General features: G+C 38.0%; 2 protein-coding genes across 2 annotated transcripts; both read left to right on the forward strand.

The window, feature by feature from the left end:
* The first annotated feature begins 1,635 nt into the window (after positions 1-1,635).
* On the forward strand, positions 1,636-2,643 carry LOC100352087 (olfactory receptor 6K3). Its single transcript, XM_017345549.4, has one exon. The coding sequence runs from the start codon at positions 1,693-1,695 to the stop codon at positions 2,641-2,643; it is 951 nt and encodes a 316-aa protein (XP_017201038.1). The 5' UTR covers positions 1,636-1,692.
* Positions 2,644-23,882: 21,239 nt separating this feature from the next.
* On the forward strand, positions 23,883-25,029 carry OR6K2 (olfactory receptor family 6 subfamily K member 2). Its single transcript, XM_002715287.4, has one exon. It carries the CDS (start codon positions 23,932-23,934, stop codon positions 25,027-25,029), a length of 1,098 nt encoding a protein of 365 aa, XP_002715333.3. The 5' UTR covers positions 23,883-23,931.
* Positions 25,030-27,225: the final 2,196 nt, after the last annotated feature.

Raw genomic sequence — 27,225 nt, forward strand, 5'->3', positions numbered from 1 at the left:
TCATTAACTCAGAATTTCATCTTTAAATTATTATACTCAAGAACTAGTGAATATACTGGTTGGATTGATCAACTTTCGCATCAGCAGCTTAGTAACACATCTTGTCAAAGAGCTAGTAAATATCAAATTTCAATAGTTTGGAGTTAAGAGAAAAGAGTTGAAGACTACACTGAAAAGATTATTTATTCATACAACATAGCTAGGAGAACCAGGAAGAAACTTATCCACAAACAGTAGATGAATCAACAACAATTGATATCTGTAGAGCAATAACATTTTCATGTTTGTAGTAACCCTGTTAATGAAAATTTAAAGGATTAGAATAATCAATAATCCCTAATTTCCTAATGACATTTGATTTACCAGAAGTTGCTGAAATAATGTCTGACAAACTTAGTCAATATAAACTAGTTCTTAATTGAATTTATTCAAGATACGTATTTTGTTCTGATATGATCTATGAAAAATGTTGATACATGCCAAATACTATGCATTGACTTCATTTTAATTTTCAAATACAATTCTTAACTAAACCTCCATGACATTTTAAATTAATTTCTCCTACAGATAATTTAAAACATAGTATTAGCTCAGGAAAAATATTTACTATCTTAATAGGCATAAGTGAATGTTATTATTTAGTTGCATAAGAAGTCCATTTTTTATAGTTATATTTTTCCAAAAAATATTTTTTCTAACTGCTTTGGTGTTCTAAACGCTTGTCCTTGAATGATATTCTGTCTGCTGGTTTGGCCAGCTCCCTGGTTTGACAGGCTAACACTCCCTGTGGACAGAGATGAGTCTCTTTGCACTGTTTCTAGAGACAACATCTTCATATTTCATGTTGGTTACAAGGGGAATATTATCAAGGGACCTAAATTATGGTAGAATCTCACATTTTGGCTCTTATCTTTCTCATTGCCTAATAATCTATGTCAGAATAAGGAGATTTAGACTTTTAGGAATAATATTGGATTCTTTTCAATATCTTATCTAATCTGACACATTGGGAGCTGAACTGAAATAAAATCCAAATCATTCCACTGCTTAGTTTCTCACCAGGCCCTTCTTTTTGTGCTAATCAATTTCTGCTAACTTAATTTTTTCTGTTGTTGGGGGTGAATTTTACCCGATATTGCTGCCTCTGTAGATTACCCTCTTCTCTACCCCCAATCAAAGCTACACTGTGGTGTAATAAAGGATCAGAATGCTGGAAACTGGGAATATGACTTCACAGTAATTATATAATGAATGACAGACCTAAATGTTTTGTCTAATCTGTAGCCAATAGCCATTAGAGAATTTGTTTTTATGTGATTCAAAACAATTTGAGAAGTTATTAGAAAAGGTTATTATTAGCACTCCTACTATTAGCATCCTACTTTATTTTAATCAATTTAGTTAGTAAACATGATAGTCTTGGTATCTAATTTTCTTATTAGTTGTATCTTTTTCTAGAATATATGCTTAATGAAAGTAGAGACTATTTTCTTCACTGCTGAGTTTAGCAAACCCATTTTGTGTTCAGCATGTGTTAAGCATTAAGTGAATAATTTTAAAATTAATCTATAAAGAAAGATATTTCGTCTACCTAAAGTGAATTTTCATTTGACTCTTATATTAGCGAATGTACCTGCTTACATTTCATCTCGGAGGTGGGCTGTGTCTCTAACAACTAAACTCGATGAGATCATGGGGAGAAGTAACCAGACATCCACAGTGAGAGAGTTTCTCTTCTCTGGATTCCTCAAGTTTGAAGAAGGTAGCATTCTCCTCTTCATTCCTTTGTTAATCATCTACATATTCATTGTTATTGGGAATCTCATAGTATTTTTTGCAGTCAAGATGGATACTCACCTCCACAACCCCATGTATAATTTCATCAGCATTTTTTCATTTTTGGAGATATGGTATACCACTGCTACCATCCCCAAAATGCTCTCCAACCTCATCAGTGAGCAGAGGACCATCTCTATGACTGGGTGCCTCTTGCAGATGTACTTTTTCCATTCACTGGGAAATTCAGAAGGGATTTTGTTGACCACAATGGCTATTGATAGGTATGTTGCCATCTGTAACCCTCTCCGCTATCCAACCATCATGACACCCCGACTGTGTGCTCAGCTTTCCGTAGGCTCCTGTATCTTTGGCTTTCTTGTATTGCTGCCAGAGATTGCCTGGATTTCCACACTGCCCTTCTGTGGACCCAACCAAATTCATCAGATTTTCTGTGACTTTGAACCTGTGCTGCGCTTGGCCTGCACAGACACATCCCTGATTCTGATTGAGGACGTGATCCATGCTGTGGCTATCATCTTCTCTATCCTGATTATCGCCCTCTCTTATATCAGAATTATCACAGTGATCCTGAGAATTCCCTCCGCCGAAGGCCGCCAGAAGGCCTTTTCGACCTGTGCAGCTCATCTGGGTGTCTTTCTGATGTTCTATGGCAGTGTATCCCTCATGTATCTACGCTTCTCTACCACCTTTCCACAAATTCTGGACACAGCCATTGCATTGATGTTTGCAGTTCTTGCTCCGCTTTTCAACCCTGTCATCTACAGCTTGAGAAATAAGGACATGAAGATTGCAATTAAGAAGCTTCTCTGCCCTCAGAAGTTGTTTACTGCATTGGCAAGTTAAAACTAGCTCATGAGCATCCCTTACTGTGGATATTACATTAACATACTAAACCATACAATTAGCATATGACTCATTCACCATCATATTGTTATTTTGTGTCTATTTATCTCAATTCTTCCCATTTTGTTGATACATTTTTTATAACATGCTTAATTATGCTATTATAGACTGTCTCTGGTGAATTGCATCAGTGAATAAAATATAGAAAATAAATAAAATGCTTAAGACAATAAAATATTTTAGGAACATCAATATTATCAATTACATAAAATATTATTTAAGTGTTATAATATGTGTGAATTAAAATAATTACAGATTATAAAATATAGTAGTTAAGAAAATAAGATCTAAAAATGGTTAAAATTTGTATTTAAATGGTACCATGTATTATCTTTGTGCCCTTGAATAGTTATTAACTAATTTCTCTACATCTTAAATTTTTCACCTATGAATGTAAAATTAATATATTTTAAAAGTAGGATTTCATATGCATTATGATATTAAAGGAATTATTCTATGTGAGTACTTAGAATACTGCATAACACAGAGCATGTGCAAAATAAATGTTAGCTGTAATATCTTCCAATTTTGTCATCTACTCTGAGATACTATAAAAGAACACTTGAGACTGCGTAATTTATAAATAAAGAAACATATTTCCCATAGTTTTGGAGACTGGGAAGTTCAAAATCATGTAATGGCATCTAGCAAGAGCCTCTATGCTGCATCATTACCTGGTGGAAGAAACTGAACCTGCACAAGAACAATCATAAAAGAAGGCTGAGGTCACTTTAGAATAACCCACTTTAACAATAACAAAGCTACTCCTGTGATAATGCTGTTCATCCTTTCATAAAGACAGAAATCTTTTTATGGCATAATCCCCTGTTAAAGGCTCCACCTCTTAATAGTAGTATAATGACAATTAAATTTCAACATAACTTTTGGAGAGAACATTCAAATCATAGCAGACATTAGTCCTTATCATTTGTTTTGATGTTTTAAAGAATATTACAATAACAAGTGTTGGATTAAAAATAAAAATATATTCTTAGGAATAGTTTGCTATCATTTATGATTGTAATATTTTATACTATTAAAATATTTTGCTGATATTATTTTTCTGGAACTGAGTATAATAGAACCTTCATTTTAATTTGTCTCCTTTGATTGAATCCATCCAATTTGTTTGAATTAAACTATTTAAAATTAGTCTCAGATACATTCAGAAGTGATTAGATCGATATTGATATATACCTTCACAAGTTGCATTACTTTTGCTTTCTTTTTTTTTTTTTTTTTTTTAGACTCTTTTTTTTTTTTTTTTTATCTTTTATTTAATGAATATAAATTTCCAAAGTACGTCTCATGGGTTACAATGGCTTTCCCCCCCATACCGTCCCTCCCACCCACAACCCTCCCCTTTCCCACTCCCTCTCCCCTTCCATTCACATCAAGATTCATTTTCGATTATCTTAGTATACAGAAGATCAGCTTAGTATACCTTAAGTAAGGATTTCAACAGTTTGTTCCCACACAGAAACATAAAGTGAAAAATAATAGATGATTTTTTTTTAAATGATGATGAAATCAGATCAGACCTATTGTCATGTTTAATCCCAGTGAGAGTCAAGTTGGGAATTGATAGTTTCTTTTCTTTTTTTTTTTTTTTTTTTTTTAACAGGAGATCAGTTTAGTGTACATTAAGTAAAGATTTCAACAGTTTGCACCCCCATAGAAACACAAAGTGAAATATACTGTTTGAGTACTCGTTATAGCATTAAGCCTCAGTGTACAGCACATTAAGGACAGAGATCCTACATGAGGAGTAAGTGCACAGTGACTCCTGTTGTTGACTTTACAAATTGACACTCCTGTTTATGGCATCAGTAATCTCCCTATGCACCAGTCATGAGTTTCCAAGGCTATGGAAGCCCCTTGAGTTCTCTGACTCTTATCTTGTTTAGACAAGGTCATAGTCAAAGTGGAGGTTCTCTCCTCCCTTCAGAGAAAGGCACCTCCCTCTTTGAAGACCTGTTCTTTCCACTGGGATCTCACTCACAGAGATCTTTTTGCCAGAGTGTCTTGGCTTTCCATGCCTGAAATACTCTCATGGGCTTTTCAGCCAGATCCGAGTGCCTTTAGGGCTGATTCTGAGGCCAGAGTGCTATTTAGGACATCTGCCATTCTATGAGTCTGCTGAGTATCTCACTTCCCATGTTGGATCACTCTCCCCTTTATTTATTCTATCGGTTAGTGTTAGCAGATACTAGACTTGTTTATGTGCTCCCTTTGACTCTTAGTCCTTTCATTATAGCCCTGACTGCTAATGGACAACTTAATACATTATCCCTCATAGTATTTTTTTTTTTTGTCTGTTCTACTTAATATGACTGGTTTAATTCTGTAATTATCACACAGTTATTCTTAAGTGTTGAAATTTAACTGAAATGTGATCCCTGTTAAACATAAAAGTGGGAATAAGAGAGGGAAGAGATGTATAATTTGGGGCATGCTCGGGCTGATTTGCCCCAATTGGTAGAGTTGGAAACATACTAGGGGATTCCAATTCAATCCCATCAAGGTGGCATGTGCCAATGCCATCTCACTATTCCAAGTGATCAATTTCAGTTCACAATTGATCATAATGAAAGGACTAAGAGTCAAAGGGAGCGCATTACTTTTGCTTTCATTTTTGTTTTCTTTGAAATGTATTCTACGTACTGCCATCAGAAATCAATGTCCTATTCTATTTACAAGCTTTAATTAATATAAAGAGAACATATTTAGTGTGGTTCATAGGTACAATTCTAAGGATATAAATTCACTAAATATATTTTGTAAATTTAACGTTTAGATTCCTACATTAAGATAGAAGTTTAACCCCACATATTCAAATGTTTTATGACATCCTTTTTGTTAGTAATAATTGCATATATTTATGGGCTACAGTGTATCATTTCAATACATGTACATAGCACACACTGGTCAAAGCTGGGTAATCATCATTTCCTCTTATTTGACATTGCTTTTTGATTGGAGTGTTACAGCTTTATTCTTTCTATTTGTTCATATGGTATCTTCTGGGATACAGTGAACTATAGTCTCCCCACTGATTCCTTTGAGCTAACTGACTTGGTACCAATGACTATATCATCCCAGTTTCTTCTGACCTGTTAGATGTCTGTTATTTGTGTAGTGCACTTTTCTCTATATGTAATGTCACATTTTTCTTTCACCGTGTTTAGGATCATTCCTTGTCCTTACCATCGACAATTTGGCTAGAATGCGCTTTGGAGAAGATATCTTTTTATTGAATTTGATAAGGGTCCTTGGACCTTCCTGCATCTGGATGGCTATGTCTCTTTCAAGAATTAGGAAGTTTTCCAGTATTGTCTCATTAAATAGTTTATCAATGCCATTTTCCTTCTCTTCTCCCTCAGACATCCCTGTAACACAAATGTTTGTTCACTTAAAGTTATATCCTATATGTTTCATAGGCTTTCTTTGTTCTTTTTAATTCTTTTCCCTTTGTTCTTTTCTGACAGGGTTGTTTCCAAAAACTTTTCCTCAAAGATCAGAAATTCTTTTTCCTGCTTGGATTAATTATCCTGTTGTTGGTCGTCTTAAATGCATGGCTTACTTCACTGATTGGCATTTCCAGCTCCGAAATTTCTGACTGATCATTTTTAATGATTTTTTTATCTCTGTCGAATTTCTCATTGAGGCCATGCATTGGTTTCTTCATTTCTCTAAGTTCTCTGTTTTTGTTCTCTTTAATCTCATTGAAATGCCTTAAGGTCATTATTTTGAATTCCTTTCCATGAATTTCATAGATTTCATTTATCAGGATCTATTTCTAGAGAACTATCGTGTTCTTTTGGAAGTGTCATGCTTCCTTGATTTTTCATGTTTCTGTTGTGCCTACATTGTTATTTAAACACGTAGTGTAAATGTTCCTTCTTTGTTATAGAGTAGATTTCACTGGCAACAATTTTTTTTGTTTAAATGGAATGTGGGGTGTCAGTTGGGTGGTTGCTTTGGCTTGGATGTAGGCAAGTTTAGGTAAGCTCAGAAGCATAATCTCTGAGTTATTTCTTCAACAGAGGCTATTAATGCCATAATTGTCTAGTCTGCAGCAATTCATGAAAATAATAGATGTGTGTCTCATGGACCCAGATTCAGGTGTCAATCACTACAGGGTTTGTAATGGCAGCAGTCATGTTTCTGTTGTTATGGGACACAGAAGGGGCTGTTATCTTGTCTCACAAGACAAGCCTGAGTGATATTGTGGCTTGAGGCACAACATTATCAATCTCAGAGAGTCAAGACTCAGAGGGTGCGTTAACTATGTCCTGCAGCTTTTTATAGGTTATTCTAGGGAAACAGGTGCAAACCTGGATTTTCAGGATGTAGATAAGGCTTTTTCTATGCCGCAAAGGTAAATACAAGTGTCCCTGAGACTTAGAGAACAAACAACAACATAGTATAGTCTTTACCTTCATCCCTTGAGGTAAATTTGGGTGATTCTGTGGAATAGAGTTCTAAGAGTAACACTTGCAAAACTGTAGGACTTGGAGGGTAGCTTATCCAGGTTCCCCATGGTGATCACAGTTTATAGTATGCCTTCGGCAGGCTTAATATAAGTGCTGGTCTGGATCTATGAAATAGAGACAGGACCTTCTTCAGATCCCACAAGTATCCCTGGGATTTAGAGTCAACAGTCACAGTCCCAGAGCTCTTGGATGCAGTGGGGTTGTTTTACAGGATTTCTTGGGCAAGTGGAGGTAGTTCTGGGGATTTTAGAATGGCAGTCACACACCTGAAGCACAGAAATTCAGATAAGGCCATGAAGGGATTACAACACTAACCATCACAGTTCTGTCACTGAAGGACACAGAAGGGACTGCCCCCAGTTTCCACAAGGTATGTGATCGTGTTGCTGGGCTTGTGACCTGAGCACCCTGAACCCTGTGCTATGCAATGCAGAAGAAACTTACTGATATTTGATCCTCTGGGCTTGTATATAGGCCACTGTGAGTATCAAGCACCAAGAAGTGTAACTTCCCTAGGTCATGCAAAGCATGTAACTGTAGTTCTGGGACTTGTGTCCAGCAATCCAACAGTTGCCAGACACAGAGGGGCTGGGCCTCAGCTCTGTGAATGTCCTGACTCCAGGAGATGCCTACAGTTCCCTAACACAAAACAGAGCTCAGTGGTTCCTGTTGAAAAAGAGAGCTTTGCATGATTTTAGCTTGTTTGTCAGAGACCAGCTGTAAATGTATAGATTAACTTCTGGGGTCTCTAATCAGTTCCATGGGTCCACATGTCTATTCTTTTGCCAGTATCAGGCTGTTTTGACTGTAACTGCTCCATAACATGTCTTGAAATCTGGTTTGGTGATGCCTATCCTTTATTTTTATTGTTTAGGATTGCTTTTGTTCTTTTGGGGTCTCTTGTGATTCCATATGAATTTTAGGGTCATTTTTCCTAGATCTGAGAAGGTTATCTTTGGTATTTGTTTGGGATTGTGCTGGATCTGTAAATTGCTTTGGCTGTTATGGGTACTTTGATGGTATTAGTTTTTTAATCCTTTAAACATGGAAGATTTTTCCAGTTTTTGTCTCTTCAATTTCTTTCCTTGCTTTTGCAATATTTTGTAATAATTATTACGGAGATCTTTCATGTCTTTGGTGAGATTTATCACAAAATTAAATTTTTGTAACTGTTATAAATATGACTAATCTTACAAGTTCTTTATGAATCATCTTGTTGTTTGTATAAAAAATGCTATTGATGTTTGAATATTTTGTGTGTTTTTTTATATCCTACAACTTTGAAATCTCTCTCATGAATTCCAACAAACTACTGGTGGAGTATTTTGGTTCCCCTATTTTTGGATCATATTGACTACAAGCAGGGACAATTTGACATACTCCTTTCCCATTTGTATCCCATTGATTTCCTTTTCTTGCTCAGTGGCTCTGGATAAACTTTCTGGAACTATCTTGAATAGAAATGATGAGTGTGGGCATTCTTCTCTGTTTTTGGATCCTAACACGTATGGCTCCAGCTTTTTTCCCATTCAACTTGATGACAGCTGTGGGTTCACTTATATTGCCTTGATTATGTTGAGGTATGTCCCTTCTACCCAATTTGCTGAAGATTTTTATCATAACAAGATCATATGTTTTATCAAAAGTTTTCTCTGTACCTGCAGAGATAATCATATGGTTTTTATTCTTCAACTTCTTAACATGATGGGACAATTGGATCTCCTCATGTAGAACTATGAAACAATACTCACATCTTACACCCTATACAACAACCAGCTCACAATGGATCAGAGATCAAAACCCACCCCTGAAACCAGGAAATTAGTAGAGGAAAGCAGGGAAGACATGGCGAGACACTGGCATAGGCAAAGACTTCTTGGATAAGATCCCAGAAGCACAGACATAAAGACAAAAATAGACAAATCAGATTACAATCAGGCTAAGATGCTTCTGCCTAGCAAAGGAAACACTCAGCAAAGTAAAGAGGCAACTGATAGAATGGGAGAAAATAATTTCCAAGTATACATCTGTTAAGGAATTAATATTCAGAATATATATAAGAGCTCATGAAACTCAACAACAACAAAACAACCCAGTTAAGAAATGAACAAGGACTTAAACAGGCATTTTTCAAAAAAGGAAATTCAAATGGTCAACAGACACATAAAAAATCTCCAGGATCACTAGCTATCAGGGAAATGTAAATGAAAACCACAAATATGTTTCATCTTACCCCAGTGAGAAATGGCTATCATCCAAAAATCAAAAAGTAACAAATGGGAGATACCAAGATAGCTGAATAGGGAAAAGAAATGCTGGTTTTGAACAGGGGAAAATAGCAGAGGAAGTGCATTCCCTGAGGAGAGTTTGAGAAAACTTTGCAGTGAAAATTCTACAGAAATTTAGAAGAGAAAGAGGATGCCATGGAGCAGCATGGAAGTTGCAGACATGCAGAAATGAGAGTGGACACCACACACAACCCCTGTAGCCGGGAGCTGGTGGAGACTCCAGCTCTGGAGAGCTAGGTGAGAGCCGACTGTGGGAGCCCATGAGCCCATGCCATTGGTAAGTTGCCTGAGGGAGAACCTTGTGGAGTACATCGTCTTTGATTCCAGCCTGGAACTCTAGCTGGAGACAGGGTGCCCACCTCATCCAGTTAAAGAAAAGAATGTTTCTTTCTCTCCATCATGTCACAAGCGTTCCTGGAAACTGGCAGGAATAAGGTGCTAGTTTGACACCAGGAGAGGTGTGTTTGTTTTGCCTGAGGCCAGGGAACTTTATCAGAGGGAAAAACCCATATTCCGCACTGGTTCTGGCTGGGACGGTTGACAGGGGCTGAGCACCCATGTAGGTCTGTAAGGTGCCCTCAGCCTCTCTACATAGCACAGGCTCTGGGGCTCAAACCACCAAGGCAGAGCACTTATAATCAGCTGGTTCTGGGAACGTCTATGCTCTCTCTGTGGGTGGGGCAGGTTCATGGGGTAGAACAGATCCTCTGCACTCCATGATTGCGGCAACCTTGCATGCTGTGACAATAGGATGTCAGTGACTGCATGATAGACCATGGGGTGTAAGTAGGTCTCTGGGAAATTGCAGTGTCTGGCGTCAGAACCTCAGAGCTAATGGCCTGCAGTGAGTCACCCCAGGGGTTATCTTGCTCACACGGAGCATCATATGGATCTTTAGCATATGTGCATGTGTGTGTGTGTGTGTGTGTGTGTGTGTGTATAGAGAGAGAGAGAGAGAGAGAGAGAGAATGGAATACCACTCAGCTATAAAAAGAATGGAATCCTGTCCTTTTATACAAAATGAAGGCAACTGAAAACCATCATACTTCCTGAAATACACCAGGTCCCAAAAGATAAATACCACGTTTTGCCTGATCTTAGGTAACTAGTAGGGAACCAAAAATTGTAATGTATATGAGTGATATTGATATTTTGAGATTCAATGATTGTTTACAGCCCACTTTTCTACTGTTGAGGATGGGTGTTTTTTTTTTTCTTCTTAAAAAATTATAACAAATGCTGGTGAGGATATGGGGGGGAAAGGTACCCTAATCCACTGTTGGTGGGAATATAAACTCGTCCAACCTTTATGAAAGAAAGCATGGAGAAGCCTCAGAAACTTGAAAATAGATCTGCCAAATGAACCTGCCATCCCACTCCTGATAATTTTCCCAAACAAAATGAAATCGTCATATGAAAGAGATATCTGTATTCTCACAATTATAGTGGCTCAACTCACACTAGATAAGAGAAAAATTGTGCTATATATACAATGAAATACTACTCAGAAGTAAAAAAAAAATGAAATCCTGCCTTTCACAACAAATGGATTCAATTAGAGACCATTATGCTTAGTGAAATAAATCCATCCCCAAAAGACAAATATTTGTTCCTTGATTTGTGGTGTTTGATATACAGAGCACAAAACTGTAATATATATGCATGATATTGACATTTTGAGATTTGGTTATTGTTTATAGCCATTGTCTATACTTTTGAGGAACAGTGGTTTTTGTACTTACTACTTGTTGAACACTTTATTCTATGAAGGGTTAAGCTTGTGATTATAAAGCAAATTGAAACTATTTCATTATAAAAATTAAAAGAAAATGAAGAAATTCAGAAGGAGGGAGGGTGGGAATGAGTTGAGTGAGGGAGGATAGGATGGGGAGTATCATTATGTTCTTAAAACTGTACATATGAAATTCATGAAAATTTCCCCTATATACATATTAAAAAGAAAAGAAAAAGAGAACTTGTGGAGCAAAGAGTGTACTTGGTCCCTATAAGGAAGGGTAAGAACTCGTTCTTGGGTCTTGATTTCTTTTTTTTTAAACTTTTATTTAGTAAATATAATTTTCCAAAGTACAGTTTATGGATTACAACGGCTCCCCCCCCCATAATTTCCCTCCCACCCGCACCCCTCCCGTCTCCTGCTCCCTCTCCCATTCCATTCACATCAAGATTCATTTTCAATTATCTTTATATACAGAAGATCGATTTAGTAAATATTAAGTAAGACTCTCGCTTTAGACTCAGCACCTTCTCTACTGGCACCAGTTACCTTATTAAATGGAAGCCTCCTGCTTTTTATTTCTGTTGCAGAGCATGTTCTCTGATAATTGGGCAGAGCTGGGATTGAGTCTTCATTTTTCTACTCCAGGGTAGGAACCTTAACATGTTAGGTTCTTTCAGACTCAGTTTTCTCTTTGGAGATGCCTTCTTTTTTTTTTTTTCCTTTTTTTTAACTTTTATTTAGTAAATATAAATTTCCAAAGTACAGCTTATGGATTACAATGGCTTTTCCCACATAACTTCCCTCCCACCCGCAACCCTCCCCTCTCCCGCACCCTCTCCCCTTCCATTCACATCAATATTCATTTTCAATTCTCTTTATATACAGAAGATCAATTTAGAATATATTAAGTAAAGATTTCAACAGTTTGCACCCACACAGAACATAAAGTATAAAGTACTGTTTGAGTACTAGTTATAGCATTAATTTACATTGAACAACACATTAAGGACAGAGATCCTACATGAGGAGTAAGTGTGCAGTGACTCCTGTTGTTGACATAACAAATTGACACTCCTGTTTATGGCATCAGTAATCTCCCTAGGCTCTTGTCATGAGTTGGCAAGGCTATGGAAGCCTTTTGAGTTCACTGACTCTGATCTTATTTAGATAAGATCATAGTCAAAGTGGAAGTTCTCGCCTCCCTTCAGAGAAAGGTACCTCCTTCTTTCATGGCCCATTCTTACCACTGTGATCTCACTCCCAGAGATCTTTCATTTAGGTCTTTTTTTTTTGCCACAGTGTCTTGGCTTCCCCTGCCTATAATACTCTCATGGGCTCTTCAGCCAGACCCTAATGCCTTAAGGGCTGATTCTGAGGCCAGAGTGCTGTTAAGGACATCTGCCATTCTATGAGTCTGCTGTGTATCCTGCTTCCCATGTTGGATCGTTCTCTCTCTTTTTAATTCTATCAGTTAGTATTTGCAGACACTAGTCTTGTTTGTGTGATCCCTTTGACTCTTAGTCCTATCATTATGATCAATTGTGAACTGAAATTGATCACTTGGACTAGTGAGATGGCATTGGTACATGCCACCTTGATGGGATAAATTGGAATCCCCGGCACGTTTCTAACTCTACCATTTGAGGCAAGTCCGATTGAGCATGTCCCAAATTGTACCTCTCCTCCCTCTCTCTTTTTTTTTTAAAGATTTTATGTATTTATTTGATAAGTAGAGTTACAGACAATGAGAGAGAGAGACCAGAGAAAGATCTTCTTTCTGTTGGTTCATTCTCCAAATGGCAGCAATGCCTGGAGCTATGCCAATCCGAAGCCAGGAGCCAGGTGCTTCTTCCTGGTCTCCCATGTGGGTGCAGGGACCCAAGCACCTAGACCATCCTCCATTGCTTTCCCAGGCCACAGCAGAGAGCTGGACTGGAAGAAGAGCAACCAGGAGTAGAACTGGTGCCCATATGGGATGCCGGTGCTGCAGGCGGAGAATTAACCTAGTGCACCACAGTGCAGGCCCCTGGAGATGCCCTATTGAGTTCATAGAGAAACATTGAATACCTTCACTAACCACTTTGTTCATGTACACATTAGGAAGCTTTCCATCTGGGAAAATATTGACTCGTAACCATTTCTGCATTGTGCTATGGATTTTCTGAAGGCACATAATCACATCATACTGAACTTCTTGGTCTCATGATTTTTTGGTGAATGAACAAAAGTCAAATAATATAAATTATTTGATTATTTACACAAAAGTTTAAATAAACTTGATGGTAGCATTGTACTACACTGTTAATTTGCTTTAGTCTTTAGGACTTTAGTCATTTAAAGTATCTTGCCTGATTTCTGCACAAAGAAAACAAAATATCATCAGTTATTCACAGGGAATTCAAAGCATATATTAGAACTTATCTTTGGCAAATGGCAGGGCAAAGTTACCACTTATCATTAGTCACATTGAACGTGAATGGCCTGAACTGTCCAGTTAAAAGACACCGTTTGGCTGATTGGGTTAAGGAACAAAACCCATCTATTTGCTGCTTACAAGAAACACATCTTTCCAACAAAGATCCATACAGACTGAAAGTGAAAGGCTGGAAAAAGATATACCATGCCAACAGAAATGAAAAAAGAGCAGGCGTAGCCATCTTAATATCAGACACCATAAACTTTACCACAAAAACCGTTAAGAGAGACAAAGAGGGACACTACATAATGATTAAGGGATCAATTCAACAGGAAGATATAACAATTATCAATGTATATGCACCTAACTACAGGGCACCGGTTTATCTAAAAGATTTGTTAATGGACTTAAAGGGAGACTTAGACCCCAATACAATAGTACTGGGGGACTTCAATACTCCACTCTCAGAAATAGACAGATCAATAGGACAGAAGATCAACAAGGATACAGTAGATTTAAACGACACTATAGCCCAAATGGATCTAACAGATATATACAGAACTTTCAATCCTACAGCTAAAGATTTTACATTCTTCTCAGCAGTACATGGAAGCTTCTCTAGGATTGACCACATACTAGGCCATAAAGCAAGTCTCAGCAAATTCAAAAGAATTAGAATCATACCATGCAGCTTCTCAGACCATAAAGGAATGAAGTTGGAAATGAACAACTCAGGAATCCCTAGAGCATATGCAAACACATGGAGATTGAACAACATGCTCCTGAATGAACAATGGGTCAAAGAAGAAATCAAAAGAGAAATCAAAAACTTTCTGGAAGTAAATGAGGATAACAGCACAACATACCAAAACTTATGGGATGCAGCAAAAGCAGTGTTAAGAGGAAAGTTTATATCAATAGGTGCCTACATCAAGAAATTGGAAAGGCACCAAATAGATGAGCTTTCTATTCACCTCAAGGATCTAGAAAACCTACAGCAAACCAGACCCAAATCTAGTAGGAGAAGAGAAATAATTAAAATCAGAGAAGAAATCAACAGGATTGAATCAAGAAAAACATTCCAAAAAATCAGCCAAACGAGGAGCTGGTTTTTTGAAAAAATAAACAAAATTGACACCCCATTGGCCCAACTAACTAAAAAAAGAAGAGAAAAGACCCAAATCAATAAAATCATAGATGAAAAAGGAAATGTAACAACAGACACCACAGAAATAAAAAGAATCATCAGAAATTACTACAAGGACTTGTATGCCAGCAAACAGGGAAACCTATCAGAAATGGATAGATTCCTGGACACATGCAACCTGCCTAAATTGAACCAGGAAGACATCGAAAACCTAAACAGACCCATAACTGAAACAGAAATTGAAACAGTAATAAAGGCCCTCCCAACAAAGAAAAGCCCAGGACCAGATGGATTCACTGCTGAATTCTACCAGACATTTAAAGAAGAACTAACTCCAATTCTTCTCAAACTATTCAGAACAATCGAAGAAGAGGGAATCCTCCCAAATTCTTTCTATGAAGCCAGCATCACCTTAATTCCTAAGCCAGAAAAAGATGCAGCACTGAAAGAGAATTACAGACCAATATCCCTGATGAACATAGATGCAAAAATCCTCAATAAAATTCTCGCCAATAGAATGCAACAACACATCAGAAAGATCATCCACCCAGACCAAGTGGGATTTATCCCTGGTATGCAGGGATGGTTTGATGTGCGCAAGACAATCAATGTGATACACCACATTAACAGACTGCAGAAGAAAAACCATATGATTATCTCAATAGATGCTGAGAAAGCATTTGATAAAATACAACACCCGTTCATGATGAAAACTCTAAGCAAACTGGGTTTGGAAGGAACATTCCTCAATACAATCAAAGCAATCTATGAAAAACCCACAGCCAACATCCTATTGAATGGGGAAAAGTTGGAAGCATTTCCACTGAGATCTGGGACCAGACAGGGATGTCCACTCTCACCACTGCTATTCAATATAGTTCTGGAGGTTCTAGCCAGAGCTATTAGGCAAGAAAAAGAAATTAAAGGGATACAAATTGGGAAGGAAGAACTCAAACTATCCCTCTTTGCAGATGACATGATTCTTTATTTAGGGGACCCAAAGAACTCTACTAAGAGACTATTGGAACTCATAGAAGAGTTTGGCAAAGTAGCAGGGTATAAAATCAATGCACAAAAATCAACAGCCTTTGTATACACAGACAATGCCATGGCTGAGGAAGAACTTCTAAGATCAATCCCATTCACAATAGCTACAAAAACAATCAAATACCTTGGAATAAACTTAACCAAGGACGTTAAAGATCTCTACGATGAAAATTACAAAACCCTAAAGAAAGAAATAGAAGAGGATACCAAGAAATGGAAAAATCTTCCATGCTCATGGATTGGAAGAATCAATATCATCAAAATGTCCATTCTCCCAAAAGCAATTTATAAATTCAATGCAATACCAATCAAGATACCGAAGACCTTCTTCTCAGATCTGGAAAAATTGGTGCTGAAATTTATATGGAGGCACAAGAGACCTCAAATAGCTAAAGCAATCTTGTACAACAAAAACAAAGCCGGAGGCATCACAATACCAGATTTCAGGACATACTACAGGGCAGTTGTAATCAAAACAGCATGGTACTGGTACAGAAACAGATGGATAGACCAATGGAACAGAATTGAAATACCAGAAATCAACCCAAACATCTACAGCCAACTTATATTTGATCAAGGATCTAAAATTAATTCCTGGAGCAAGGACAGTCTATTCAATAAATGGTGCTGGGAAAATTGGATTTCCACGTGCAGAATCATGAAGCAAGACCCCTACCTTACACCTTACACAAAAATCCACTCAACATGGATTAAAGACCTAAATCTACGACCTGACACCATCAAGTTACTAGAGAACATTGGAGAAACCCTTCAAGATATTGGCACAGGCAAAGAGTTTCTGGAAAAGACCCGGGAGGCTCAGGCAGTCAAAGCCAAAATTAACTATTGGGATTGCATCAAATTGAGAAGTTTCTGTACTGCAAAAGAAACAGTCAGGAGAGTGAAGAGACAACCGTCAGAATGGGAAAAAATATTTGCAAACTATGCAACAGATAAAGGGTTAATAACCAGAATCTACAAAGAGATCAAGAAACTCCACAAAAACAAAACCAACAACCCACTTAAGAGATGGGCCAAGGACCTCAATAGACATTTTTCAAAAGAGGAAATCCAAATGGCCAACAGGCACATGAAAAAATGTTCAAGGTCATTAGCAATCAGGGAAATGCAAATCAAAACCACAATGAGGTTTCACCTCACCCCGGTTAGAATGGCTCACATTCAGAAATCTACCAACAACAGATGCTGGCGAGGATGTGGGGAAAAAGGGACACTAACTCACTGTTGGTGGGAATGCAAACTGGTCAAGCCACTATGGAAGTCAGTCTGGAGATCCCTCAGAAACCTGAAGATAACCCTACCGTTCGACCCAGCCATCCCACTCCTTGGAATTTACCCAAAGGAATTTAAATTGGCAAACAAAAAAGCGGTCTGCACCCTAATGTTTATTGCAGCTCAATTCACAATAGCTAAGACCTGGAACCAACCTAAATGCCCATCAACGGTAGACTGGATAAAGAAATTATGGGATATGTACTCTTTAGAATACTATACCGCAGTAAGAAACAACGAAATCCAGTCATTTGCAACAAAATGGAGGAATCTGGAACACATCATGCTGAGTGAAATAAGCCAGTCCCAAAGGGACAAATACCATATGTTCTCCCTGATCGGTGACGACTGACTGAACACCAAAAAGGAGTTGAAGTGGAATGGACACTATGGGAAACGGTGACTTGATCAGCATAGCCCTGACTGTTAATGAACAACTTAATACATTATCCCTCTTAGTAGTTTTTTTGTCTGTGCTACTTAATATGACTGGTTTAATTCTGTAATTAATACACAGTTATTCTTAAGTGTTGAAATTTAACTGAAATGTGATCCCTGTTAAACATAAGAGTAGGAATAAGAGAGGGAAGAGATATATAATTTGGGACATGCTCAAGCTGACTTGCCCCAATTGGTAGAGTTGGAAACATACCAGGGGATTCCAATTCAATCCCATCAAGGTGGCATGTGCCAATGCCATCTCACTATTCCAAGTGATCAATTTCAGTTCACAATTGATCATAATGAAAGGACTAAGAGTCAAAGGGAGCACATAAGCAAGTCTAGTACCTGCTAACACTAACCGATAGAATAAATAAAGGGGAGAGTGATCCAACATGGGAAGTGAGATACTCAGCAGACTCATAGAATGGCAGATGTCCTAAATAGCACTCTGGCCTCAGAATCAGCCCTAAAGGCATTCGGATCTGGCTGAAAAGCCCATGAGAGTATTTCAGGCATGGAAAGCCAAGACACTCTGGCAAAAGATCTCTGTGAGTGAGATCTCAGTGGAAAGAACAGGTCTTCAAAGAAGGAGGTACCTTTCTCTGAAGGGAGGAGAGAACCTCCACTTTGACTATGACCTTGTCTAGACAATATAAGAGTCGGAGAACTCAAGGGGCTTCCATAGCCTTGGAAACTCATGACTGGAGCATAGGGGGATTGCTGATGCCATAGACAGGAGTGTCAATTGGTAAAGTCAACAACAGGAGTCACTGTGCACTTACTCCTCATGTAGGATCTCTGTCCTTAATGTGCTGTGCATTGAGATTTAATGCTATAACGAGTACTCAAACAATATATTTCACTTTGTGTTTCTATGGGGGTGCAAACTGTTGAAATCTTTACTTAATGCATACTAAACTGATCCTCTGTAAAAAAAAAAAAAAAAAAAAAAAAAAAAAAAAAAAAAAGAAAAAGAAAAGAAAAGAAACTATCAACTCCCAACTTGACTCTCACTGGGATTAAACATGACAATAGGTCTGATCTGATTTCATCATCATTTTAAAAAAATCATGTATTATTTTTCACTTTATGTTTCTGTGTGGGAGCAAACTGTTGAAATCCTTACTTAAGGTATACTAAGCTGATCTTCTGTATATTAAGATAATCAAAAATGAATCTTGATGTGAATGGAAGGGGAGAGGGAGTGGGAAAGGGGAGGGTTGTGGGTGGGAGGGACGGTATGGGGGGGAAGCCATAGTAATCCATTATTCGTACTTTGGAAACTTATATTCATTAAATAAAAGTTAAAAAAAAAAGAAATAAATAAAAAAAAACAAAACAAAAAAAATATCATCAGTTAAAGGATTAGCTTCAAACATCAATATGAATTTAGTAAAACATGCCTGAGCATTTTTTTTTTTACTGAATTACACTGGCCCAAGAACAAGCAGGATGTAAGCCTAATTACCTTTTTATCATTGTACAGTTGATATTTTACCTTCTGCTGTATCATTATCCTACAAATCTGGGTTTAGAATTTTCAGCATTTTGATTCATTAAAAATCAGTCAACTAGAATTACCTAAGGCAGGGAAGACTAAAAGTGAAACAATTTCATTCCAAAGCCTAGAGCTCCCAGGTTATCTCATTTGTCCTGAGTTGGAATTCCCTGGAATGATATTTCCCTAACTACAAACCTGAACTGTTTTTCTTAATTGGATCCATTATGACAGTGCTTGTTTTTCTACTTGACTTGAGTCATTTGTGTAGAATTCCCGAGACAGACTATCTAGTTAGTTATATGCAGGGAGAAAGGGAGACAGACGAGAGAGAAATATAAAAAGAAAGAAAACTACAGGGAGAGAGAGATCTATGGATCATTGGCTAATGAAGAAATTCAGTTCAGGTGAAGAACTCAAAACAGAAACAGCAGAAGAAGAAAGGAAATTATTTTTTAATTTAGTAGTTTTATGTACTCCACATCAGTGTCAGGGAAAGATAAAGTCCTCACTCATACGTGTTATTCCAACTTTGGAACCCAACTACAGCAAGGTTAGTGAATTAACTAATTTTGGGGAATGGGAGATATCTGGAGAAATAACAACATATCTCCACATCACTAGATGCTACCAGCTGTTGGGAAGGTCTCAAGGAAAGAGTGTTTTACAGCAACTTAGTACAATGACTGAATTTGCAGGGAGATGGGGGAGACTCAAATAGAGCAAATGCTCAAAGGATTGCTTTAAAACTACAGATGAACGTTGTTATGGATGCCTGAAATATTTCAGAAATCATTGTTTCAATAATCCATTGAGAGTTCCAGTTGACTCCTGAATAATTAATATCTGACATTTATACTAGATTTATAATCTCTGATTTTTGGGTAAAAATAGGAGAGAATTTAGTGGCAAAGTTGATTTTTTTTTTCCTTTTTGGTTCAAATCTTCCTTAGCCTTTCTTTGTCTGAACCACATCTGTTGAGGAGATTAGGGAATTATGCCTAGGTCTGCTCAGCAGGGAACTTCTAGAACTGGTAGCCTGGGGTTGTAAAACCTTGTTCTGAGGCCCACAGGATATCAGCTGACAACTTTTGGGAATATCAGGACTTATGGGGAAAGTCAGGATGTATAAGAAAGTCAAGAACACTGAAAAAGAAAAAAAAAAGTAATTAATATATGTATATAAATGTAGATTCATACATACACTTCCTACCTCCAATACACACACACATACACACACACACAATTTCACAAGTAACAGAACTAGGGGGCTTCAGACATACGACGTTCATTAGTTAGAATAAGAAGAGAGATATGTTGAACTAAGGAAAAAATAGGTATTTGAAGGGACATGAAGGGAGAATAGTTCATGAAAGAGAGCTTCATTTTAGGGAAGTTTAAAAACCATAAAATGCACTTTACCTGTGTAAAAAAGAACACTTTCAATAATCTAGATTGGTAACTAACAAGTTGCCATAGCAACAGGAAAATATGGCTTTGATTTCTACAAAATAACAAAAAAATTCAGTACAGCAATAAAAAAGACAATGCTTGATATTATGTGTAAAGATACAGGAATTTCATGAGGCTTAATTGCAAAACCAATGAACAAATACAACCACAGCTACAATAAATAAACTATTAATCTGTTAGCTTGTACTAAGACATCCACTAAACAAGACAATTATTAATGAAAGATAACAAAGTGATATTATTCTATCCTGATTTAGTGATTAGAAAATAATTATCCAAGAGGATTACAGATGGTTTCTTATTAGAAGAAGGACTAGTTTGGAGGGAGACAAAGAAAAAGAGCAAAACTTAGGTATAAGTATGGAAGGGGAGTCACAGGAGAACAGAGGCAAAATTGACCTTTAGAGAATGGAGACTTAAGTAGAAAAAATATGACAGGAAGCAGAGGACTTTGGAAATTCATTACAATAATTTAAGTATTATTATTTTTAAAAGATTCTTAATTATTTATTTGAGAGGTATAGAGAGAGAGAGGGAGAGACAGTGAAAAATGTCTTTCATCCACTCTTTCACTCCCCAAATGACCAGAATAACCAAATCTGGTCCAATTGGAAGCCAAGAGCCAGGAGCTTCTTCTGGGTGCAGGGGCTCAACTACTTGGACCATCTTCTACTGCTTTCCCATGCCATTAGCACAGAAGTGAATCAGAAGAGGAGTGGCCAGGACTTGAACCAGCATTCATATGGGATGCAGGAACCACAGCACCAGCCACATACTTAAAGTATTCTTATTTGGCATAAAATCAAGGTAAGGGTAGTGAAAATAAATACATTATTGAATTACCAAGAAACAAATAAGTTAAACAGACCTTGATGATTAGTTTAAGAACTGGGGGTGGGGGTAAACATGAGTAAAACTGGTATCTGTGTTTACAAAAATAATAAAGTCGTTGAGGAATACTGGGAAAGTGCCAAAAGGTGATATATTAGTCTGTTTGGGATGTCAAAAACAGTACTGATTAGCTTAAACAGCAGAAATGCTATTTTCTCAATGTCCCAGCAACTGTAAATCAGAGATTAAAATTTCAAGGGGTGCTTTCTCCTTGTGTTATAGGTAACTATCTTCTCTCTGAGTCTTTGTATGATTCTCTCTCTGAAACTATGTCCAAATCTTTTCTTTAGCACTGCAATATTGAATTAAAAATTTCTCTAATAACCACATTTTAATTTAATTTAATTTTAACAACCAACTGTGCAAACGCAGTCTCATTCTCAAGTCCTGAGGATTAGAAAATCAACATGTGAATTTGCTTCAGGGAACAACTGAGTCTCTAATGGGTGAGTATGAAAAGTGTGAGTTAGGGTGAGATTTCTAAGCACAAGAGTACTGGGAAAAATATGGGCTCAGAAGAGAGACCCAGAATAAGGAATTCTGGAGTCACACTGTTAATAACCCTGGGTCAATAGAAGTTGATAAATAATCTTGAATTACTGAAGTCGTAAAGTATTAGTCTGTGTGCAAGGGAGTATAGGATGAAAAGAAAAAATGTATGACTGAATTGTTGGTTCCTTCATATTTTGGAAATGAAAAACAATGGATTCAATGAGGGAAACCAGGATAGCAAGATGTTAATCTCCAAAGAAAAGAAAATCCTTCAGGGGTCGCAGATTGACCTTTGGAGGTTGGTGGCAATAAGGGCAAACTGAGACTGCTGACTTCTCACTCATTGAGTCACTAGTATGTCTTTAAAAGAAGAAAGCTGGTGGAAGAAAAATTATTCAAAAGGAATTCAAGAGGGAATAAAGATAATAAATATGCACTACACATTAGAAAAAGCGTTCTTAATACAAAGGAGAGAAGTAGTCTGTGTAGAGACATTTTCCCCCAAATAAGGAGATATGGGCATATCTGATAGCTGAAGAGAATAAATTAGCACAGCAATGAAATATAATTCTGAAAATGGAATAAATTGATAGGACAATCTCCTATAATGTGTGATATTAAATTTTATTCCACAGAATCTTACAGCTCTGCACTCCCACTCAATATTCCATGCAATTCTCTTAGAGCAATTCTGCATTTATTTCTTAATATATTCAGTTTTCATGAATTGTTTCCTTTGGGGAAAAAAAATTCTATTACAAAACAACTTTGAGGGGCCAGAACCATGGTGCAGTAGGTTAATGCTCCGCCCATGGCACTGGCATCCCATATGGGCGCTGGTTCTAGTCCCAGCTGCTCCTCTTCTAATCCAGCTCTCTGCTGTGGCCTTGGAAAACAGTAGAAGTTGGCCCAAGTCCTTGTGCCCCTGCACCCTCATGGGAGACCTGGAAGAAACACCGGACTCCTGGCTTCAGTTCAGCGTAGCTCAGGCCATTGTGGACATTTAGGGAGTGAACCAACGGAGGGAAGAACTTTTTCTCTGTCTCTCCCTCTCATTGTCTATAACTCTACTTCTCAAATAAATAAATAAAAATCTTTAAATAAATAAAAACAACTTTGACAGTCCCTTACTTGGAAGATGCAGAATAGAAGGGGTGGGAGTAGGCAGAATGACCCACCTTTTGATAAAAATGGTAAAATAACATGTAAACATTGCTAGAATTTTTCTCCTCTGAATATTCTTTGAACCATAGCTAACAACAGATATTCAGAGAGGGAGATTTATTTAGAGGAAGGAAGGGGGAAAGATGGGAAGAATTCACAAGTGATGGCTTTATCTTTATCACTTAAATGTTAAATCAAATCAAATGCCAAAAATCAGATGAACTTAAGAGTTTGAGGAAATCATTTTGAAAGAGTTATGGGGATATGATTAGAAAACCAGAAATACATCTGAACACAGAAAAGAATATTATCTTAATTGTCTGCTAGCCCTTCTATGCTTTATCTAGTTCTTTGTCTGAATATAATGGTTTTTGAAATATAGTCCTCAGGGCCAGCGCCGCAGCTCAATAGGCTAATCCTCCGCCTGCAGTGCCAGCACACCGGGTTCTAGTCCTGGTCGGGGCGCCGGATTCTGTCCTGGTTGCCCCTTTTCCAGGCCAGCTCTCTGCCGTGGCCCGGGAGTGCAGTGGAGGATGGCCCAAGTGCTTGGGCCCTGCACCCGCATGGGAGTCCAGGAGAAGCACCTGGCTCCTGGCTTCGGATCAGCACGGTGCGCCGGCTGCAGCGGCCATTGCGGGGTGAACCAATGGAAAAGGAAGACCTTTCTCTCTGTCTCTCTCACTGTGCACTCTGCCTGTCAAAAATAAATAAATAAATAAATAAATATAGTCCTCAGACATGGAGGATCAACACTGCATAGGAATTTGTTAGAATGTCATATTCTTGTTTCAGAAGTATAAAATCTGGACATTTCCTTCTTTTGTTTTGCTTTGTCTCCTCAATGCAGGGGTCTATCACAAGGCTGACTTTTTGTAAGTATAGTTACTTCTTCAACAATAGTGGGCACGTCCTAAGAGACTGGAAAACACTGGGAGTTAAAACACTCAACTTCCACTTGGACATGGAGAAGCCCAATTGGACCACTACTCAGGAGTTTATCTTCTCTGCTTTCCCTTATTCCCGGGGAGATTCTGTCATTTGCTTCATTCCATTGCTGTTCATCTACGCTTTCATTATTGTTGGAAACCTGGTCATCATCACTGTAGTCCAGCTGAATACTCACTTGCACACACCCATGTACTTCTTCATCAGTGCCCTCTCTTTCCTGGAGATTTGGTACACCACAGCCACGATCCCAAAGATGCTCTCCAGCCTGCTTAGTGAACATAGGAGCATTTCCTTAAATGGCTGTCTCCTGCAGATGTATTTCTTCCATTCCACAGGCATCAGCGAAGTCTGTCTATTAACAGCTATGGCCTTTGACCGCTACCTGGCCATCTGCAGCCCTCTTCATTACCCCACTATTATGACCCCCAAGCTATGTGCCCAACTGACTTTCTGTTGCTGTGTCTGTGGCTTTATCACGCCTCTCCCCGAGATTGCCTGGATCTCCACCCTGCCGTTTTGCGGCTCTAATCAGCTGGAGCATATCTTCTGTGACTTCCTCCCAGTGCTGCGCTTGGCCTGCACAGACACACAAGCCATCATCATGATTCAGGTAGTGGACATTGTCCATGCAGTAGAAATTATTACAGCTGTGATGCTGATTTTCATGTCCTACATTGGAATTGTGGCTGTCATTCTGCGTATCCGTTCAGCTGAAGGTCGCCGCAAAGCCTTTTCCACGTGCGTCTCCCATCTCACTGTCTTTTTGCTCTTCTTTGGCAGTGTGGCTCTCATGTATCTGCGCTTCTCGGCCACCTACTCATTATTCTGGGATACAGCCATTGCTCTGGCCTTTGCAGTTTTGTCACCCTTCTTTAACCCCATTATTTATAGTCTGAGGAATAAAGAGATAAAAGAAGCTATAAAAAAGCACATGGGTCAAGCTAAAGTCCTATTTTTCTCTACAACAGGAACCCAAAGAAAGATATCTTAGCTAAGAACCTATACTCATAGAGTTATTATTCTTCTTCATGATCAACTTTCAGGAATCTGTTTCTTTCCATCTTCTTATTAATAAAACTGCTCTTCCAAAGACAAATAAATAAATGAATGAAAATCACTTGTAGCTGAATTTGATAGCTTCTTTTAAATATTTATCCAATTTAACATATTTTGGATAGGAATATTATGATTAAACTTTCTGCCACTCACTTGAAACAAATTAATTTTCTTGAAATGATGTGAGTAAATATTTCATTTTAATACAATCAAAACATTTGTAGTCAAGTCTGGTAATTGAAAAATTATCTTGGTAAGAATAAGCTTTCTCCTTGTTGTGTCCACTGCACGTAACTGAAGAATGGCCCCAACTTTTAAATTTAGTATTAAAGTATTGATATTAGTATTAGTATTAAAGTATTAATCAATAAGCAGTCTAGATGATTAAAAAATATATAATTTTTATGATAAATCAAGAGATCAGATCTTTGTTTTCACTGTGATAAAACACATAGTACATACTAAGTAATTATGTAATAAATTTTTGTTGAGTGAATATACAAATACCACGATGCTGAACTCGGATTGCCTCAATCAATTGATAAACTGTAATTTACAACTATTCTTTATTTTTCAAATTCACTCCTCACTTAGGTTTCAGAATTCTGGATTCTCTTTTATCCCGTCTTGTTGGGGTCTCCTTTTGTGGGGAGCAACTCGGACTAGACTAAGTTACTGGAATTAAGACTTATTCTATGCATCTGCTCTCCCACAATATGGCGCTGGGAGAGGAGCAAACAGCTTCTACCCAGCTGCCTCTCACCAACTTGACAAGTTGCAGGACCTGCTCCTGATTGGAGGAGAGCAGCGTACTCAGAGTGTGGGTAGCAGAGTTGGGATTGGTGGAAGAGGACTATAAAGGAGGAGAGAGACAACATGCACCAGGAACATCTAAGGGGAACATCTATCTGAAGGAACACCTGTGCAGCCCCCGAGAGAGCCGGCTGGTGGTGTGCTGCTCCCCGGCGGAAGTGGGGAAAGTGGCCAGGGGTAACCGCCCTTCCACGGAGGTGGAAGGGACGGTAGCCAACCCGGGAAGAACCAGCAGCAAACCCGGGGAGGGCCGAGCAGACAAAAGAACAGCGCAGGGTCCTGTGTCGTTCCTCCACGAAGACGGGGAACGACATAATGGTGCCGTGACTTGGATATGAAGCCTAGGCAGGGTTCAGTGCCGCTCCTCCACGAAGAGGGGGAGCGACACCTTTCTCTTGCTGATTCTTCTTACCACACATGCTTCATAGAAGGTGATTTTTTTTTCCAGATGTCAAGTCTGAATTTGGATTATACAAAGTTCATTTCTAAGCAATCTATTTCAAAAAACACATATGTATTTGGAAGAGAGAGCAAGACTGAGAGACCGAGAGAGACAGAGAGATCTCATCTGCTGATTTCACTTTCCAAATGGCCTCAATAGCCAGGTCAGGGCCATACCAAAGCCAGAATCTGGAAACTCCATTCTGGTCTCCCACACGGATGGTGAAAGTCCAAGTACTTAAGCCATCTTCTGCTGCCTTCCCAGGTGCGTTAGCAGGAAGCTGGATTGGAAGCAAAGCAGCCAGGACCTGAACAGGCACACTGATAAGAGATGCTGGGATTGCAGGGGTGGCTTAAACCACTGTGTTATAATGCCAATCAACATTAGTATGTTTTCACCTTTCCTTAGTTTGCAAATAGAAATCCTGTAACTGTCAGTGTCATTTCCCCATTTCTGTGCCTAATCCTTTCTTTCACTCTCTTTCCTGAAGCTTATGATGCTTTAAAGTCAGTTGGAAAGACAAATGGAAAGGGTAGGTACTATTTAAAAAGAAGTCTTCATACCGGCTAATAAAAATTTGCAATGGAGAAGGGAAGGAAAATGAGAGAAAAGCTGTAGGTTATAGATAGAGGATATCTGAGTGAAAGACTGACTTCAGAGAAAACTTAAATAAGAAAAGAGCAATAAATAATAAGAAATATTGCTGAGTTTGAGTAGTGCATTTTTAATGTTCTTCAAAAGACATGAGGAACAACATTTCTGATGGGTTGACTAATTATTTATTATGTCTTTCTATGTACAATGCTGTTATAATAGCAGCACACATATATACCCATTTTTTAAAGTGCAAATCATTTTATTCTCTCCACTTTTAAA

This window comes from Oryctolagus cuniculus, chromosome 7, assembly GCF_051225735.1.
Source record: "Oryctolagus cuniculus isolate XC-2025 breed Fujian yellow rabbit chromosome 7, ASM5122573v1, whole genome shotgun sequence".
In the NCBI taxonomy this organism is placed as follows: Eukaryota; Metazoa; Chordata; class Mammalia; order Lagomorpha; family Leporidae; genus Oryctolagus; species Oryctolagus cuniculus.

Bases quoted from the DNA above. Each gene is read 5' to 3' on its own strand.
- LOC100352087 (XM_017345549.4), top strand. From the start codon at position 1,693: ATGGGGAGAAGTAACCAGACATCCACAGTGAGAGAGTTTCTCTTCTCT.
- OR6K2 (XM_002715287.4), top strand. From the start codon at position 23,932: ATGCAGGGGTCTATCACAAGGCTGACTTTTTGTAAGTATAGTTACTTC.